General features: G+C 42.6%; 1 protein-coding gene across 2 annotated transcripts in view; it reads right to left on the reverse strand.

Annotated features, from left to right (window-relative positions):
* DCX (doublecortin) overlaps nucleotides 1–19918 on the reverse strand; it is a 174212-nt gene that overhangs the window by 96006 nt on the left and 58288 nt on the right. For both annotated transcript variants that reach the window (XM_073547660.1, XM_073547661.1), the window contains exon 3: nucleotides 11296–11636. In XM_073547660.1, the coding sequence (XP_073403761.1) occupies nucleotides 11296–11636 (341 nt within the window). The remainder of the gene's footprint in view (nucleotides 1–11295; nucleotides 11637–19918) is intronic.

The raw sequence follows: 19918 nt of genomic DNA on the forward strand, positions 1-19918 counted from the left end.
AAAGTGTCAGTCTTAAATTGGTTAGAATTGTTAAGTGCTTGTAAAAATAGGAAACTTATAAGTGCGGCATCATCGCAAGCGCTATACTTACCTCATGAATGTGGCCCACCACCCCCGGTAAGCAATAAGATGCATGGATTATAAGAAGCAATACCATTTTATTAAAAAAATGTTTTTTTCCCCCTATTTTTCTCCTCAAAATTTGGGGTGCGTGTTATAAACCGGTGCATCTTATAATGCGCAAAATATGGTACTTCCTTTTCTGAAACAATTTCAAGGGTGCACTTTTGGCCATGACTGTATATGATCAAAGCTCATGCACACAGGCATTTTATAGCTTCATATAACCACCAAGCAGAGTCATGACAATGCATCCATAGGTGTTCAATATCCATAACAGTCTATTCAGAAATAAAAGGGCCACACTCTATTAAATGCCATATTATTGAGCTATTCTCCCCTAAAAGTATTGCCTTGTGTTACATTTTCAGACATAAGTTGCATTTCTACCCGTTGGTTTTGGGAATAGATCCTGTGCACATTGTATGCCGCACAGTTAATCTTCCCTCCTCGCTCACCTACATTTGAGCAGTTGAATGTTATTAGAATTAATGTGCTTGTCTGGCCTGTGCCGGTCTCTGCAGCTTTTGCCCCTGGGGACTCTTATTGAAAACAATGAATATCCATTGATTTCTGTGGGTGTTTTCTAATGCATCATTTATAAAAACACTGACACAGCGGTTTTCAAGTCAATAACTGATGAGGCCTGTACGAATCAGACAACCATTATATAAAGAAAATGCTTTTCATATAAAATAAAAAATGTACCTTTGAAAGCGGTTTGAAGGTTTGTTGAGCCTACAATCTGTTTTCTATAAGTATTTCTGGTAAGGAACTAATTAATGTCTGTCTGTGTCTAATTTATATTGTAATCCGAGAGTCTGAAGCACTTGATAAAGTTTCAGATATGGCAAGGAGGCTTAATATAAAGATTATTCTTGGCGTTTCGTCTATTCAGCTATTTTTGAAAGGCTCGTTATATTAATCTTTTCAAATGACTTCACGGATTTCAGCGCTCAGGCCCTATATGTCAGTATTCTCTATTTTCTCAGCAGTCAGAGACTTCCATACTTAGAGGTGTCCTAGTAATTTCTTAGGTCAAGATTTAGGCAGTTTCTTAGATTTGTAAAAAAAGGACCATGCTAAGATCGCAGTACCCGAGTCTCCTGACTTAGGGTACTTGCATCAGAGACAAATATAAGACAGGTACTTTGGATCAGAAGATACGATTGGTGGCTGGAAAACTACAATCAGAGCACAGTCCACGTTTCACTGGCGTGTAAGACTGGCATTAGAGAGAAAGAAGATTCCGGACCATTGCTCTCAATATTTTATCAACTTTGACAATAAAAGGGGATTAGGTGTTCTATACCCTTAATCTGACCTAAAAAGGGAATGTGTCACCTTAGTTATTTTCCTTATTAAAACTATATATTAAAACATACCGTATATGATTTACATGATTATCAGGACAGTAAAATGCACAGGCGTCCCCAGAAGATGGGAGCAGCGAAGCGGCGCCCGTCGGATGTGGGGTTGACACAGCCTTATGCCTGCATCTTAGACCTGTCTCATCTGCAGGTAATCTACTGTGATTTATACTAGTATTTGCATTTCACTAGTACTTAGACAAGTATATGGATTGCATATCAGGAATGCTCTTGCCTTCTTTCCCTTGTATCTGATGTTTGGAATGGTATGATGGAAGCACACGGTACAACATATTAATGGTAATTTAGGATCACTAGGATCTATACATTTACACTAGAGTGTCCTGTGTTCATCTCCTCACCACCTTACCCTTTTCCTATGGAGAAATAGACTCATTTGAGGATAGATATAGCATTTGCACTTTAGTGACCTATAACCTGAATAGTTCTTTATTATTTGATATTTATACCTATGGGCATTCCTGTTCTGTTTATTTTTCTGATATATTACATAGCATGAATTCCTTATGACTTACTAAGACTTACTGCTTAAATTTGCTGTGTCCTACCCCTTTCTTTGGAGGCTTGCCTGTCCTGTCTTTTCAATTCTTGCCTTTTATCCTATATCATCAATAAAATATTATAGTTTTTAACTTTAAAGTTGGGTATCTTTTCTTGTCCGACGGCTACTGTCGTTTTAGACTATAAAGTTTGATTTATATTGAAGTGGCTCACAATACTGTTGGTTTGGAAATATTGAAGTAAGTGTGATAATAATGAGGTTACGACTAAGAACTGGTCCCTACAGAATAAGAATTGTCAGCCTGTGTAAGACTCAGGATCTTGTGTGAAAAAAACGCAAGATGTTAGGATTTTATAAAAATGTTACTAGAATGCTTTTGTCAATGACTAAGGAATTCCAAAGCAAGCAATTGCTATACAAGCTATATAGTTTTCGTATGTGAAAGGGAGGATTTTCCTCCTTCTGGAGGAGCCTGAATATACAAGTTGGTTCAACAAATGTGAATCAATACATTAAATAAGGAATGAGTATTTACATTGGCTTTTATCCCAGAAATTCAGTGTGCATTTTATGTGCTAGGAAGAGTAAAAAAGAGCTAAAGTTCCTTTGTGATAAAATGTTAAAAACATTTCTGATTACCCATTTTGGACATCAAGATTTGCAACAACAGCCAACACAAAAGACTACTCTACCATTGAATTCTTAGTATTTGGCTAAAGGCCCCCATACATAGACTGATGTTGACCGATGGTCCAATGTGTATGGGGGGTACTGGCCAACTGACGGTCAGAAGAGATGTCGATCGGCATAACCGATTTCGGACTGCTGATTGCAATGTGCTTCCTGAAATAAGCTGCCAACCGATACCTTGATAATCTTGCAGCCATGATCTGATACATGCTGCCTGTGGCTAAGGCAGCATGTATTAGATGTCAGGTTCACTTTAAGGTGTACCTGCTCAAGTCCGGGCCGAAATCCTTATTTCTTGATTGCTCATTTACTACTACCATGCTTTTGCCAGAACTCTGGGTTTACGAGATGTTCCTAGACTCGCATCGACACCTATACGCGCTCAATGATACCTCCTTTGAAGTTTAAGCTTTTCTTCTGGCAGAAGAACTTCATTCCTTTCTGCTTATAGAAACTACGTACAGTATAACCTCATGTAGCTCCAGAAAAAAATTAGATGCTTTTAAAAATATTTTTCTGTATTGCTTGGTTAAGCAATATTCTTTTAATGCTTTCAAGATGCTTTACATTCATTCTTAGGCTGAAGAGAACACAGCGATTCCAATAATGCAATTGTCGTAGCAGGAGTGGTAAATGTGGTATTTTTAGAAATGTACAGTTCTGTTAGTGGCTGGGATAAAAAATCCAAAAGTAGTTTGAATGTTCTAATTAATATGTGCGCTGGATTCCTCCTACGAATGTATATTAGGGGATCTGTACCTTTTGTTCTGAAAGCTGCTTACATTAAATCTTTATTGTAATGGCTGACTACACTTTATTAGGACCTGGTGGTGCATGAGGATATAAAAATGAAATGAGAGTAAGTTTACCCTGATTTATGAGGTTACACCAGTGACCTCGGTAAAAAAACATTACACATAACCTCCTTGTCTGCTCTCCTATTACGATATATCTGCCAGAATACATATAACTCATAACATTACTTGTAGTGAGCTACTATTAACTCTGTTGCATCCAAAGTAAATGATCCTTGTCCTACTTATTTTTATACTATAGAACTATTAAGTAAAGATTACATACTGGTTTTTAACAAGCATAATAGTCCTTGTATGAGAAATACCACAATATAAAACAAGTTGCTTCCCACCCTCAATTCTTCATCTCTGTAAAAGGCTAATAAATTCAATGAACACCTGTTGGGTAAATTAAAAAAAATCGCCAGGATATGATCTAGATGTTCTAAGCTGAGTAATTGTATATTTGATATTATCCATAATTTGTGTATACAGATGTTGGGGTATATTGTATATTATAGTTGGGTGATCATCCCTTCCATGAATCTGACATTGGGAAGTACCTCAAAAATAAGTAATTAAGTTTCTTTGGTTGGTGAATCAAACTAAACAATATGATTTTGTTTATATTTAAAATTGATACAATTATCACTTCCGTTCTTCTTTGCCTTCCTAAAGGGCAACCAAAAATTAGGGAGAAAATGACATCAGTGGTTACAAGGTTCATATTGATCTCAGTTGAGATGTGAAGACTCTGCCTTTGAGATTCTGAAGCCCAAGTTCCCCGGCCATTATAGCACTGTGGTGCATCCGGGTTACTACATCATTGGGTCTCTTATTTCAGAGCGAACATGTACCCAAATCTACAATGTAACTGAAAGCATGAGAGGTGGCACAGCCAGTGAAAGTGCAATAGGGATTAAGCACTGAGTATTGGAGACAGCTGAAGAGTTGAAATGAATTGGTCCATCCACCGAGCTAACTTACGGTACATAGACAAGACCTATCCATTGTTTTTATATAACATACAATGGCATATATCATCCATACATAACCCATGATATATCTTCCATACATACCCCCATGTTATATTAACCATACATACCCCCATGATGAAACTAATCATTTTTCATTTTTTTTTTTAGAGTGGACAGCTATGTTGGAAAGTGCAGCAATATTTTTCTTTTTGATATAGAAGAATAATAATTAAAGCTCCAATATGCGAAAAGTCTCTAAAGGTCTTATTCCAATATGAAAAAAAGGTCTGTTAGTGCTGTGCTTTCCTAAAGTTTTAAAAAATCTACACCAACATTCATCAGTAGAGTTGAGCGAAACGGGTTGGTCAATTTCAAAAATCGCCGACTTTCGCCAAAGTCAGGGTTCATGAAATGAAACCCGACCATAGCATGAGGTCGGCCATGATGTCAGCGACCCGAGCGCCAAAGTCGCGTTTCAAATGATGCTTCCAGTGCCTTTAATCAGCCAATGATGGAGGACGCACACTGTGGGCAACGCGATGACATAGGCAGCGGCCACCACGATCTTAGAGAAGGACATTGAAGTGATTGGCTGGCTTTGTGTGGCGTCACAGTGGGTATAAAAGGCTGTGACCGCCGACCGCCATCTTACTTTTGACGATCTTAGCATAGGGAGAGGTTGCTGCTGCTGATTCTGAATAGGGAGAGCGTTAGGCAGGGAAGAAGAAAAAAACTGCATCTGCTGATAGCGCTTTTCACTGTACAGTTAGTGTGCAGTGAAAGGGGAGGATTTTTGCTTTTGTGCAGCAGCGCTGGTGGTGATTAGGCTGCATTGTAAGGCTACCTGCTAGCTGCATTGCTGTGTGCACACTGGTGTTCAAACTGCTTTTTTCAAAGCACTCCAACTTTTATTATTTTGTCCTGGTGAGTTACTGAGCGTTCATTTTTTCACAGACCGTATAGCGGTGTACGCTCCTCACACACTACCATGTACCGGCTGGTATCATGGACAAATAGAAGCTATCTGGGTGTGACTCTGGAAGAAAAAGCTGAAGAGTTTGTCCGTTTTTCCAGACCTACACCTTAGAGTGCTGTCCGCTTTTCAAACAGTTTCATTTATCTGCTGTTTGATTACGGTGAAAACTAGACAGAGACAGCGTGTGTCAGTCCCTATAGAAATAGACGGAGATTGACAATTTCCCATACAGACACCGTATAGCGGTGTATGCTAATCACACACTACCGTGTACCGGCTGGTATCACGGACAAATAGAAGCTGTGTGTTACTCTGGGAAAAAAAAAACGAGGAGTTTTTCCAGACCTACACCTTAGAGTGCTGTCTGCTTTTCAACCAGTTTCATATATCAGCTGTATAGAGCTGTCTGATTCTCAAACAGTATTGTATACCTGCCGTTCGCATTACAGTAATCTCTATACAGAGTGAGCGTGTCTGTGTGACACTCCGTAAATACATATACGGAGATTGTTAGTTACACAAAAAACTTATACAGCTGTACACTTCTGATACAGTTCCGTATATCTGCTTGTTGGATTACGGTCCAATACATACTGTGAGAGCATCTGTGACTAACAAAATATATGCATAGATTTAATTTTTTTCATACACCTTACACAGCTGGACGCTCCTCATACAGTACCATCTCTCTGCTGGTATTTTTGGTACATTTTCCCAAACATGAGGAAGTATGGTGGAAGAGTCCGCGGACGTGGGCAGGGGGGCGCAGCTGGTACTGATGGTGGTGGTGCATCGGCTGGTTCTGGCAAAAGCACAATAGCAGCTAAGGCAGGAAGTGTTGAGCCTGCGTCATCGTCTGGCCCAAGAAAGCCTGTAAGTTTGCCTTTTCTTGAAGTAGGAAAACCGCTTTTGAAGCCGGAGTATCAGGAACAGGTTTTGGCATACATTGCCGAAACAGCCACCAGCTCTATTGCTTCCTCTTCTGAACGTTCGAAACCTGCAAGCACGGAGTCGTTAGTGCAGGGTTCTGGTCAGGAAAAACACCTTTCCTTGTGTCCTTCACCCACACCAAAAGTTAAGGATGCAGCAGCCCACACTTCAGATTACTCTATGGAGGTCTTTTCACATACCATGCCTGGGTTATCCAGTCAAATTCAGAAGTCCCCAGTCCAAGATGAATCTGACATGGAGTGCACTGATGCACAGGCACTGCTAGATGATTCTGCTGGTACATCGACCCAGAGCACTACATTGCCCTCACAGTCTGACCCTGATGAAACTCAGGTGCCCCTTCCCGCATGCTATACCACCTTACATGGTGACACAGAGGAAGGTAAAGAGGAAGGTGCAGACGACTTTGAAGAGGAGGTGATGGATGACCCAGTTCTTGACCCGGATTGGCATCCGTTGGGGGAGGAGGGTGGCGCTGGCAATAGTTCAGATAAGGAGAAGGATCCGCAGCAGGCATTGACATCGCAGCAGCGATTATCTGGCAGGCCCGTAGCTGTCCAAAAACTAAAAGAGTTGCAGGACAGCTTGGCCAGACAGTAAACTTAGCACAGCGTGCAAGGCCAGAAAATGTGTACCATAGTAGGAAGAGTGCAGTGTGGCACTTCTTTGTCCAAAATCCTACTGATGAGGCAAAGGTTACCTGTAAGACATGCGGAAGGACCTTTAGCCGAGGTAGACAACTCAGAAATTTGAATTCCAGTTGCATGCTTAGACATTTAATCAACATGCACTTGCAAGCGTCGACAGACTACAAAACCATCCATCCCTTCCCCCACTGTAAGACCACCGCCACCGTTAAGCACATCACCAGCACTAAATGTGGAGGTGTCGTCGCAAGGCCAAAGCACTCAGGGAATCACAATGGTTTTGCAACACAACACTGAATCTAGGCCATCACCACCAATACCATCACCAACCCCCTCTCACTCCGTCCGATCCACCGCTACTTCCCCCATATGCAGCTCTCCAGTCCAGCTCACCCTACCAGATACTCTGAGTATGACAAGAAAGTACTCATCGTCTCATCCGCGTACACTTTGAACGCCTACATTGCCAAACTAATCTCATTAGAGATGATGCCATACCGTTTGGTTGAAAGCGAAGCTTTCCGCGACCTCATGGCCTACGCTGTCCCACGCTATGACCTACTCAGTTGGCACTTCTTTTCTCGAAAAGCCATCCCTGCCCTCCACTGGCATGTGAAAGACCGCATTGTCCATGCACTAAAACAGTCAGTGAGTGGAAAGGTGCACCTCACAACAGATGCATGGACCAGTAGGCATGGCCAGGGCCATTACGTGTCCATCACTGCGCACTGGGTTAATGTGGTGGATGCAGGCTCCACTGGGGACAGTGGAACAGTGATGCCTAGCCCACGGTATAGGAAACAGTTGGCTGTAGGCTTTCTCTCCTCCTCCATCAGCAAAAGCTCGTCCACAGAGCGCAGTCGCACGAGCACTCCATCCGCAGCTGGCAGTGTTGCACACGAGGTGTCCCACTATCGAACAGCTAGTGGTAAGCGTCAGCAGGCTGTGTTAAAGATGATGTCTTTGGGCGACAACAGACACACCGCGGAGGTACTGGCCGACTACTTGCAGCGATAAAGAGTCATGGCTGGGCAGTCTACATCTTGAGGCAGGCAAGGTAGTCAGTGATAACGGACGTAATTTTGTGGCAGCCATAGCCCGTGCAAAACTCACACACATACCTTGCCTGGCTCACACTTTGAAACTGGTGGTGCAGTGCTTCCTTAATAATTATCCGGAGTTAACATCCCTGCTCCATAAGGTGCTAAGACTGTGCTCGCACATCTGTCGCTCGGGCGTACACTCCAGTCGTATGCAGAAGCTGCAGCGATTGCTCCACCTCCCCAAGCACCGCCTAATCATAGACGTTGCAACAAGGTGGAACTCCACCCTGCACATGGTTGAGAGGCTGAGCGAACAGAGGCAGGCTGTAATGCATTTGTGGGAGGATACACTGGCAGGCAGTTTGAGGGAAGACATGGAATTGTCGGGTGCGCAGTGGTCAAAGCTGAAAGACCTCTGTAAAGTCCTTCAGTGTTTTGAGGAATGCACACGGCTGGTAAGCGCAGACGACGCCATCATAAGTATGAGCATCCCACTTATGCGTCTGCTCATGCAAAGTTTGACGCACATTAAGGATCAGGCGTCTGCAGAGGAGGAGGAGGGAAGCCTTGATGACAGTCAGCCATTGTCTGGTCAGGGAACTGTCCTGGATGAGCTGGAGGAAGAAGAGGAAGAGGAGGAGGAGGATGATTATTTTGGGCAGGAGGATGCTTCTCAGGGGGCAAGAGAAAATGTTAGCGTTTCAAGGTCAGGTACAGTGTTTGTGCGTGACTGTAGGGATGTGGATTTGCCAGAAAGTGCTCCTCCACCCACCACTGGCAGTGCATCATTGACACCAGGAACATTGGCCCACATGTGCGATTATGCCTTGCGGATCCTAAAAAGGGACCCCCGTATTTCCAAAATGATGAGAGATGACGACTACTGGCTGGCCAGCATCCTCAATCCATGCTACAAAGGCAAATTACACAACATCATGCCACAGGAGAACCTAGAGATAATATTGGCTAACAAACAAGCAACTCTAGTAAACAGGTTTTTTGAGGCACACAGCAGCGGTGCTGTTTCTCCCACGAGCTGTAGTGGGCACAATGGAAGAGGTGTTCGTGGTGCACACAGCTGAAGTGGCGTTAGAAACAGGGGTTTAATGACCATGTTGTGGAATGATTTCTCAAGTACCGCTCACACGACTGCTAATACCGCATCAATTAAAAGTGACAGGAGACCGCAGTTATCAACTATGGTTACAAACTACTCCCATATCGATGTTCTCCCTCACAAGTCATTCCCCTTTGACTATTGGGCCTCTAAACTGGACTCCTGGCCTGAATTGGCACAATATGCCTTACAGTAGCTCGCTCGCCCTGCTGCTAGTGTTATCTGAAAGAGTCTTCAGTGCTGCTGGATCAATCCTGACAGAAAAAAGGACCCGTCTGTCTACCCAAAATGTTGATAATCTAACCTTCATTAAAATGAACCATGCATGGGTTGCAAAGGATTTTGTCCCACCTTCCCCTGATGACACATAGGTTCCCAGAAAACTGCCTCACTTTTGTCCTCCTCTTCCTCGGACTTGCCCAATTCCGCCCTTTGCAGCAGATGAATGTCCAGCCAACACATCAACATATGCCATTTTTTAAACCTCCCTAAGTGGGCTGCCCACCCCCCCCAATGGCTGGGGTCAACACCTGACGCACCCGGGCAAGTGCCGTTGCTCTGAACAGGTGGATGGGCCCACAGATGGCCGACGGCACTGGCACAGGGCCCCTCATAGTACAATACACTATACTATGTATACCTTGTATCTGGTGATACTGTACCCTTTTTTACCTTTTTATTTTATTGGGTAATCCATACTGAGCCTGTGAGCATCTGTGTATGACTCATGAAATATATACGGAGATTTACTGTTATCCCTAGACTGTATAGAGCTGTACGCTTCTGATAAAGTACCATATATCTGCTGGTATTTTGGGTCAATTTTCTAAAACATGAGGAAGTATGGTGGAAGAGGACGCGGACGTAGGCATGGGGGGCCACCTGGTACTGATGATGGTGGTGGTGCATCTGCTGGTAGTGCCAAAAACACAATAGCAGCTAAGGCAGGAGGTGTTGAGCCTGCATCATGGTGTAGCTCTGGAAGGCCTGTAAGGCTCCGTTTTCTGGGAGTAGGTAGACTGCTTTGAAAGCCGGAGCATCAGGAACTGTTTTTGGCTTACATTGCTGAAACAGCCTCCAGCTCTATCGCCTCCTCTTCTGAAGTTTAAAAAAATGCAAGCACTGAGTCGTAAGTGCAGGCTTCTGGTCAGGAGCAACCACTTTCCTTGTGTCCTTCACCCACACCAAAAGTGAAGGATGCGGCAGCACACACTTCAGATTACTCCATGGAGCTCTTTTCACATACCATGCCTGGGTTAATTAAAAATGGGGCTCATCATATACTGGAGCATTCAAAATGTGGGACATCTGACACTGGAGCATCATCCATGAGGCCCACCATATACTGGAGTATTCCAAATGGGGCAGATCAGACACTGGAGCAGCATCTATGTGGCACATGATACACTGGAGCATTAGAAATGGGGCTCATTATATATGGAGCATTATTAGGGCCCATAAGACACTGGAGCATCATCCATGGGGCCCATCATATACTGGAGCATTCTAAATGGGGCAGATCAGACACTGGAGCAGCATCTATGGGGCACATTATACACTAGAGCATTAGAAATGGGGCCCATTATATATGGAGCATTATTTGGGCCCATAACACACTGGAGCATCGTCCATGAGGACCATCATATACTGTAGCATTAAGTGGAGCTCATCATATACTGTATGGAACATTATATGTGACCAATTATTATATGGATGTTTCATCCACTCAATGCCGACTTTTATTACCCATTGACTTGCTTTGGGGTAGGGTTTCGGACGAAACTCCGACTTTTTTTTGGCCTAGTCGGACCAGTTTCATCCGACTCAAATTTTGTTTCATTCGGGTTTCACGAAACCCGATCGCTCAACTCTAGTCAGAACTATATGGAACTGGAGATCGAGCTGTTTTTTCTTGTATTTGCATTAATTATGTAAGGGACATAAGGTACTAGTGATATACCCTTTGTGTAACATTTATTATGGCTGTCATACTTTAAAAGAAAGACAGTTGGCTATGGTATATTTTATTAACTAAAAAGTGATCCAAAAGTACCGGTATGTCAATATGTGGCCAAATCTCCCCCTACCTGTTTTCCATCCAAGGTGTACAGCTTCTTGACCACTCCAGTCTCCAGTTTAATGGCATCAGTGATATCGGTGAGGACTTGTTCAAAGGAATGGGCCGTCTTCTTGTTGAGAAGAACACGTACAGCCTTACGAGGCTTTACTCCACTTCGAATGATCGTTACCAACTTGGGACGGACAAAGTCCTTGCTCTCCTTGGACTGAGCATTGTTGCAGGTACCCAGGGACTGTGGGCTCTTTTGAGCAGCAGAAGTCTTCACATTTACTGACCAGTTGGGGTTGACATTCTTTGTGTATTCCAGTCTCTTGAAGAAGTTGTCAGATGAACAAACATAGCTTTCTCCTAAAATATATGATACAAAGGTATAAATTTACCAATTTATATAACTCAATTTTTTTCAGTGATTAATGTAAATGTGGGTATTCTATCGTTCTAACATATAAATTGCAGTTTGGGATCACTTTTACAAAATATGTTTGGGGCTTATATCATGAACAGTTCCAAAAAAAAAAAAAAAAAAAATTATACAATAACTCTAGGGTAATATAGAATGGCTTAACACCCCTCTCTACAAAATGACCTGCCTAGCGGTATATCCTGTGGATCATTTGCCACATTTCTATTTTGATCACTTGTGGATCGGATTGTCATTGACATATCGATACACCACATATTACACTCTATAATAACACTTAACTGCAGATCAGCAGTTTTAAGGGCTTCTTGCACACAATTAAAAGGTACAGTAACTAAATTGGGCACCCAAGACGTCAACATGCAGCCATTAACTACGTTTATATAGAAGTTGTAAGACTATTAATTAGATTATTGACATTTGTGTTGGTTTACTTATTAAAGACCCCTATTTGTTTGGGAACTGCCTGTTAGCTCTGAATCTGTTTAAAATCCATATCAAAATATGGTAAGCACAAGTCCTTGTAATGGAGTCATGCCTCTAGTTTAAGCATCCAATAGAATAAAACATTCTATATGTTTATATTGAAATAAGGTTCTCGGAGCACTGTGAGTGGGTCCACGTGACATCGACCATCTTTCCCATGGCCAACTCTGGGTCATGTAGTGCCGCTCAAACAGTTCTAAGCACTTTATTTCCACATAAACATCAAATGGATAGCAAATATAAAAGGTGCTTTCAGATTGGCTAACTAAGGCTCATTTGTTGGCCCGTTTACACAGGCTGATGAGTACTGATGAGAAAAGAAAAATCATCACTGTGGTTGGTCTGTCTCCATACAGACTCATGTTGCTTGGTGTAACGGCTGATCTGTTGACTTGGCGTAACTACTGACGTCATGTTGATTGATAGGAGGCTTCCTGCAGTTAGGCGTGACGTTGGCAGTAATACCCCATTAACAGAGCAGCCCGGAAGAGAAGGCGATGATGCTCTGTAGATGTAACGTCAGCAGAAGCCACTGAGTTGTCGGCAGGAACAGTTTCTGGCCACTCTGTGGCGGCAGAGATCAGCGCCAGGCACAAAAGGAAGGCAATTAGCAACTACCTACCTGTTACAGTAGTTCTTAGGCACATAGGCACATTGTAAAAAAAAAAATAGTCCCGGATAACCCCTCAAAGAGATTGAATGATCAAACTGTCACTTTAAACTTTCCATACTACATTTTGTCAGCACACTATTTCAGAAGAGGTTTACTTCAGATCTCATTTATAATAATGACACAAAATCATCCCCATTTTTAAATAACCAGTGACCCTATAATACTACACTCCATGTAAAACATTAGCCATTTACCTATTTCTCTAATGACTGAATACATCTCTGCTAATGGAAAGACAAGGTATCCAGCAGCGGACGGCTATTGTATCGCGGCTGTGAAAGGTAAACCCAAATCTGTTACCATAGAAACAATGCGAGTGCTAAACAGCGTTCTACAATAGGCTCCCTCCACACATGTCTGCAGCGACAAGACGGGGTGACAGACCTACAGGTCTATTAATGGCATTTATTTATGCTACAGAAAAAACAAAGGCTTGGAAAAAATGCAAGATTGATCCTACACATAACCGGGCATATTTCCTAACGTTTCTGGAAAAACTAGGGCTTCTTATAGGATTAGCATTGCTTGCCAGACCCTCTAAACACATATCATACACATCCATTTTAATTTCTTTCAGCTTCTCGGCCTCAATGGGATTTGCAAATTAATTGGAGCGGTTTTAGCTCTCCCGAAAAAGAGCACATGCTTATCTAAACAGCCCCTTCATTGCAGAAGCCTGTATCCTATTCATGAAATCTCTACTGCGTGACTGTCGAAAAATTCTGCCATATCCCTCCCGCTCTAATTTATAAATATATATGCTAAAAAATTCTATTTTATACCTCCCTGCCAGTACGGCCCGCAGCACTTACCGCATAAACGTATTCCCTTTTATAGAGCAATAACGAAGCATTACAGATTGGGAACTCGGATTTATTTGTAATTATAAATGGAAATCATTAATAGCCCAAGCCGCTAATAACTCTGTAAATATTCTTTCTTTCAATGTCTATTTCAGTGCGTTGTCTTACGTTTTCCTCTTATAAATGCCTGCCATATCTCCTATAAGCGGATGATGCAGTGAGGGGTTTACAATCAGCCTTCTGTAGTCCTCAATAACACATTGAAAATATAGGTCAGAGTCATTTAAGAAAGGGTTCAATGACTTGACTGTATTTGGCATGGACTGCTGAAAATAAGTGACTCACACTTCCGTTACAAGCTGTCAAACTAGATGAAGCTTACATGGTGGACAATTTGGCTCAGTGATTTGCGGTACTATTTTTGTGACTATGTAGGGAAAGTTATGCACCTTTGGGACGTACATACAGGGTAATCAGTGGTGCAACAAGTTACCAACCAAACAAGGAACAGGACCATATTCTACTATGACTACCATCAGCAGTAAACATTCATCATATTAAAGGCTTATGATTATTTGTCCCCATAGGCTTATTTTAATTTTCCTTCTTGCCTTTGTCTCCCTACAATTTACATATATACTTTCACTACTTTCATTTTCTTCTCTATCATCCCAGACGTGGGACTGTGCCAACTATCCTGGTAGTTACACCCATGGAGGAAACACTTAAAGGGAATCTGCTATCCAAAACTGACGGTATAAACTAAGTACATAGGACTCTAGGGAATTCAGCCACTATAAAAATTGCATGCACCTTTAGTGTTCTAAACACTGAAGAGACTGAAGTTTAGTTACATAAGACAATTAAAGTACTCGGTACACCATTGGCATGGTCAAGAGCCTCAGTACGCCATCCGGCCCACTAGTTTTGCATGCCCAACCTCCCACACTGGTTATTGACCGCATTGGCTAGCCCCAGTGCTCACTAATAGCAAGGCAGCTCTGTCAATCACCACTGAGGAAGGCAAGGGCATGCAAAACCACAGGGCGGAAAGGTGCACTGATCCTCTTAGCCACACCAACTTCAGTTTCTGTATAACAGATTCAGCAAATTAGAACCATAAAGGTGCAATTTTTATAGGGGCTATATCCCTAAAAGGTTATGTGATTAGTTTATACTATGGCTTTAGGCTGACACACTCCATTTAAAAGGTTATTTTTGTCAAATTACAAAAGAATGGAGTGATTTTTTTAGTTTTATAGTTTACTGCTCATTGCTTGGTTTACCACCCATTGATAATCTGCTTTGCTTACAAGCACTTTCCAATAGACATTGTAAGCACCGATCAGGAGCTTTAGGGATCACTGAGGAGCCATTATGCTTCTCCGATGCTGCAGATGCTGCCATTGCTTGAAGTATCAGAGAGCCCACAGTTTGGGCCAACAGTGCAACAATGCCGCTGGTCTTAACTGTCACTCAGGCAGGAGTACACCATCCACATTAGCAGGAAGCTTGCAGGCTGGACAGTGCTGTGCTCCACAAGATACCACAAACCTTTTTTAGGCTATGTGCACACGTAGTGAAAGGTGCTGCGGATTTTTCCGCGCGGACTTGGAAAAATCCGCAGGTCAAAAGACCTGCGGTTTACCTGCGGATTAGTCTGTGGTTTAGCCCTGCAGTTTCACACCTCTACAATGGAGAAAGTGTGAAACCGCTGCGGATTCAGCACAAAGAATTGACATGCTGTGGATTTGAACCCGCAGCAAATCTGCAGCATGTGCACAGCGTTTTTCATATTACCATTGAAAACAATGGTACTGTACAGCACAGCTAAATCTGCTGCTGTTCTGCAGATCCAAAAACGCTGCGGATCCGCAGCAGAATCCGCACCGTGTGCACATAGCCTTAATGGGTCGTCTCATGAAGACAACGCCGGATGCTAATATAGTTTATCCCAGAGAGTCTCCATTTGAGACCTCATCTATGAGCCACATTTATAGAACCATTCTAGAAGAGCCTGGTGGACCCAAGCCAGATATCTATACATTATATAGCTGGCCATTTATGCTGCTGTTTAGAGGCATCAGCTTCCCCCAGTGGTAACAGTTGATTGCTGAGGGTTAAATAAATTAATGTTTAAAAATGTGTCTATAGTCAGAGGATAAAACGTAAAGGGGACTTCATCTGTAATTATTATCTATTGGGGACTCCTAGAATACTTTTGAGTCATCAAATTATCTATCTTTCCGGTGCAATTATCACTGTGCAGAGCAAATTGTAAACCAGTATCTATGTTTCCAAAATCAATTACGGTTCTAGAAATGGGATCGTTCTCTCAGATAACCACAGGAAAATTATATCTTGGAAAATTGCCATACATCTCACTTTTATAGTAGTTCTATAGGCATATGCAAATATGGGAAATTAAGTTAAAGGGGTATTCCCATCTCCAATATTCTATCCCAATATGTAGTAGGTGTAATAACAATAATATTAGCAAATACCTCCAATTAGAAAAGCCAGAACAATGCAAACTGCATACATGGAGCCACATGACTGCCCGCTCCTGCGTCAGCACTAGAGAATCCTTACAGCACACAGTGTGCACAAGGCGAAGATTCACAAGTCTGCAGTCACTCAGAGGGACTGCAGACTTGTAGCCTAAGGCCGGACAACCCCTTTAAACTCCCAAGATTTTCAAGATGTGATACATGTGAATTCTAGCTTTATAGCTCTCTCATTTAACGATTGGTGAGGATCCTATCTATCTGACCACCATTGTTCAGGAAATTATCTTTGCGATGCGCCATCACTTTTGGATAGAAAAAGTCTTTTATTATCACAAGCAACTTTTCTTTTTTCTTGTAATAATTGCAGAACACCATCTCATTTGTTAAAGAGAATATAGTATGGAATAATAAATATAACATTTGTGTAACTAGATATAAACCAGTATACAATCAGATCCAGGGTGTATTAGATCATGTTTTCCTTAACATTGTTGCAAGGTTAAACAGATTGTCTGTCCAGTTCCTGCCTACTAATATAAACTCTGATCCATGAAATGACATAGGGAAGACATTGTCATGGAAAAGCTCAGCCACCTGCCATTACAATGCAAAATCTGCCTTTTTTACTTGGCAAGGCACCCTTCCAGGCAGAGGGATGCTGATCTGCCAAGTCAGCAGAGAAAAGGACAGATGGCCCAATAGTAATGACAGAACAGAAGACACAGTGAAACTAATGACTGATTATATGCTTTTTTCTTATATGGACAGCAAAGAAACTTTCAAATGTTGCACTGCTAATTCACTGCACTGACACAGGCATAAAACAAAAGTGAAAATTCCGTTACTGTCTAAATACCTTAATGGGTTATTATGTGTCACTTGCACGACTTTAGGTGTCTTGATTTAAAAATTGCAAATAGTGTAAATTGTGAGAGTTTTTATGTTAACTTTACCAGTACTTGTGTCCATCAAGGTTTCTGCTAAAAGTGGAAATATATGTATAGGCTGCTATGTATTTAAATCCCACAAACACTTGAAGGTAGATTCTTCTAATTAACATTATTTTTCTATCCCATCTTTGTTATCCAATATATCTTACTATGTTATTACTAAGTGTTACTTGTGTGATGCTTTTATAGTAATGTTTTTATTGTGTTCCATTAAAAGATTTTTTCCACCAAATACATTATTAGGATATTAATTATTTTTGTAAATTTATCATAGTTATAAAAGCATGATTAAGTGCTCTTTAATGGAAACATTCCACACCAGATATACTAAATATGGCTGTAAAATTTGATACTATGTTAAATCTTATGACACTAACATTACAAATGTATCCCCATTAAGGTCTGAATTTGTTTGTACCCCTCAACTAATATCATCTATATTAAGTCACTTTAATGCTGAATAAATCCAAACCTTTGTTTTAGCAATCCGTGTTTCCACGTCACATAAATTCCTTTTCCACTTTTAATGCTAATGAGCCACAAGTGCAGGGGCTTGGCCCTGAACTTACAGTTCCCCAGCCTCTTTTTCACTATGCCTGCTGCCAGCCTCCCTTCAATGATTGACAGGTCACTCTTCTCTCAACAACCTGCTCCTTCACCCAAAAAGTTGCGCAAGCACCATAATTCCTGAGGTGGCACATGAACACTAAGGTCCTGAGGACATGAGAGTAGGTCTGTTGATCTGTGCATGAGCCCAACCCGGGAATAATGGCGCTTGCATGAGGTCTCGGCAGGGGAACAGCCGCCTGCACTTGCGTACCATTAGTATATAAATTGAACAAGGGATTTCTCCAGGTATGTTTTTCTCTGAAAAGCTCTGGCACTTCAGATAAAATATAGTTTGAAAAGTCTTCCAGGGACTATAGGGAGAGATATGACTAATCTGGCGCAGCCATCAGCTGCCTTTGATTAAAGGTCTATATGTGTGCATATAGGGAAGGACAGTTCAATTGAGCAGCCAAGCTCCTATTGATGGCGCCTGTGGTTCGAGAAGCATGAATCTATTGAGAAGTTCCCTTTAAATTGGGTTTGAAATTTGAGCTCAGTGCATGCCTGTCAAGTTTTTCCACTCTAATCTGGAATTAGAAAGTCCACTGTTTCTTGTAATATTAATACATGTAGTAATACTTCCCCTTCCTGGTTCAAAAGAGCAATGCTCAGGCTACAAAAGCGCCACACTATGAGGGGCACTTCAGTCCTTTATTGGATGCCCCCTGACCGGTGTGCCTCATTTATAAGGGGTTAAAGTTTGTGTCCCACTGTTCCTTGCATCTCCTTATCTCCTCCCTTCCCGTTATGGCAACTTCCCCGTTTCTCCTCCCTTTGTGCCCCCCTTTATAAATGTCCTAGCCTCTTCCTGCCTTTTCACAGCAGTGGGAACCGGAGGTTGCATTGTGCTGAGTGCTAATGTGCTGCCTGCTAGTGAGAGATGGTTGACTCATTGGTGTCAGTGATCAGGGACACAATCAGGAGGGAAGGTGTTTCCTGGCTTACCAACATCTTGGTCCAGCAAGAGGCGCCCCCTCCTGCTGCTCCGACATCGGGTGTCTGCCATCCGCTCAGCGTATCCACCCACAGCAGTGTCTAAGGCCTGTTTCACACTTCAGTTTTTTGTGTCAGTTAAAATCCGTCAAAAAGGCGGATCCATTCGTAACTGATGTGAACGGATGGCACCGGATCCGGTTTTTGACGGATCCGCCGAATGAAGAATTTTCTGGCCACCAGAAATGATTTCAGGGTTAAATGTCCTCCTGACTTCATTCCTCCGGGCATGCGCTTTATAAAAATGCGGATCCTTCACAAAAAAAAAAACGTTACATGGTCCGTCCAAGCATCTTGGTGGACGCAAAAAAATTGACGGATCCGCAAAAAAACGGATCCAACAGATGGCCATCCGTCAAGATCCGCCAGTAATGTAAGTCAATGGGGAAAAAAACGGATCCGCCCAAAAAAAGCGGATCCATTTTTTTGCAAAAACTGTGGATTTTGACTGATGGTCAAAAACGGAAGTGTGAAACAGGCCTAAGCCCCACCGCCATTACGTCACAGGGTGGGTGCAAGCGTCATCGCCGGGAGACACCCCTGGTCTGTGCGTGGAAGCTGCAACCCTCTCAGGTCCCGGAGGCACCGCAGAGCCATGCACGCATCCCCTAGCCACGCCCCCTCTGTCTCCTGTGGTTTCTGCACCCCTTCCTCCTCATAGAGGCAATGCAGAACCGTCATCTTGCAGCCCCCCAGACACTTTACTCCTCCCTGCGCCCCCCACATCTCCTGTGCCAGTCAATATATACAATTGGAGGACAGGCTTGCAGCAGTGCATCCTGTTACGGAGCCTGCTTCCTCTTTGCAGGTCACTAATGTACAGCCATTACATAGTACCCCTGCACCCTGTACAGTTCCTGCACAACCTGATGCAGCTAGTGCTATCCTAATAAGCAGCACTGCTGCTATGCCACTTCCACCGATCCCCAGACACATTTTAAACCTCTTTCAGGGGCAAATCCCACCACAATAGTTACCCACTATGGGTACAATGCCCACCAGTGCCCACATTTTGTCGGCTTCACCTATGGGCCCAGTAGTTGCGGGTGCTGGACCCAAGGTCCTGACTCCATGCTGTGATGGGCATGGTAACCGCACCGCCGGGTCCTTATCTCATCCTCATCTTACAGTCCCCATGCAGGTTTGTTTCCAGCCTTAAAAGCAATATTGGGTCAATCTAATTTC

Source organism: Dendrobates tinctorius, unplaced genomic scaffold, assembly GCF_039654945.1.
Source record: "Dendrobates tinctorius isolate UK_male_01 unplaced genomic scaffold, ASM3965494v1 ptg000154l, whole genome shotgun sequence".
Taxonomy (NCBI): Eukaryota; Metazoa; Chordata; class Amphibia; order Anura; family Dendrobatidae; genus Dendrobates; species Dendrobates tinctorius.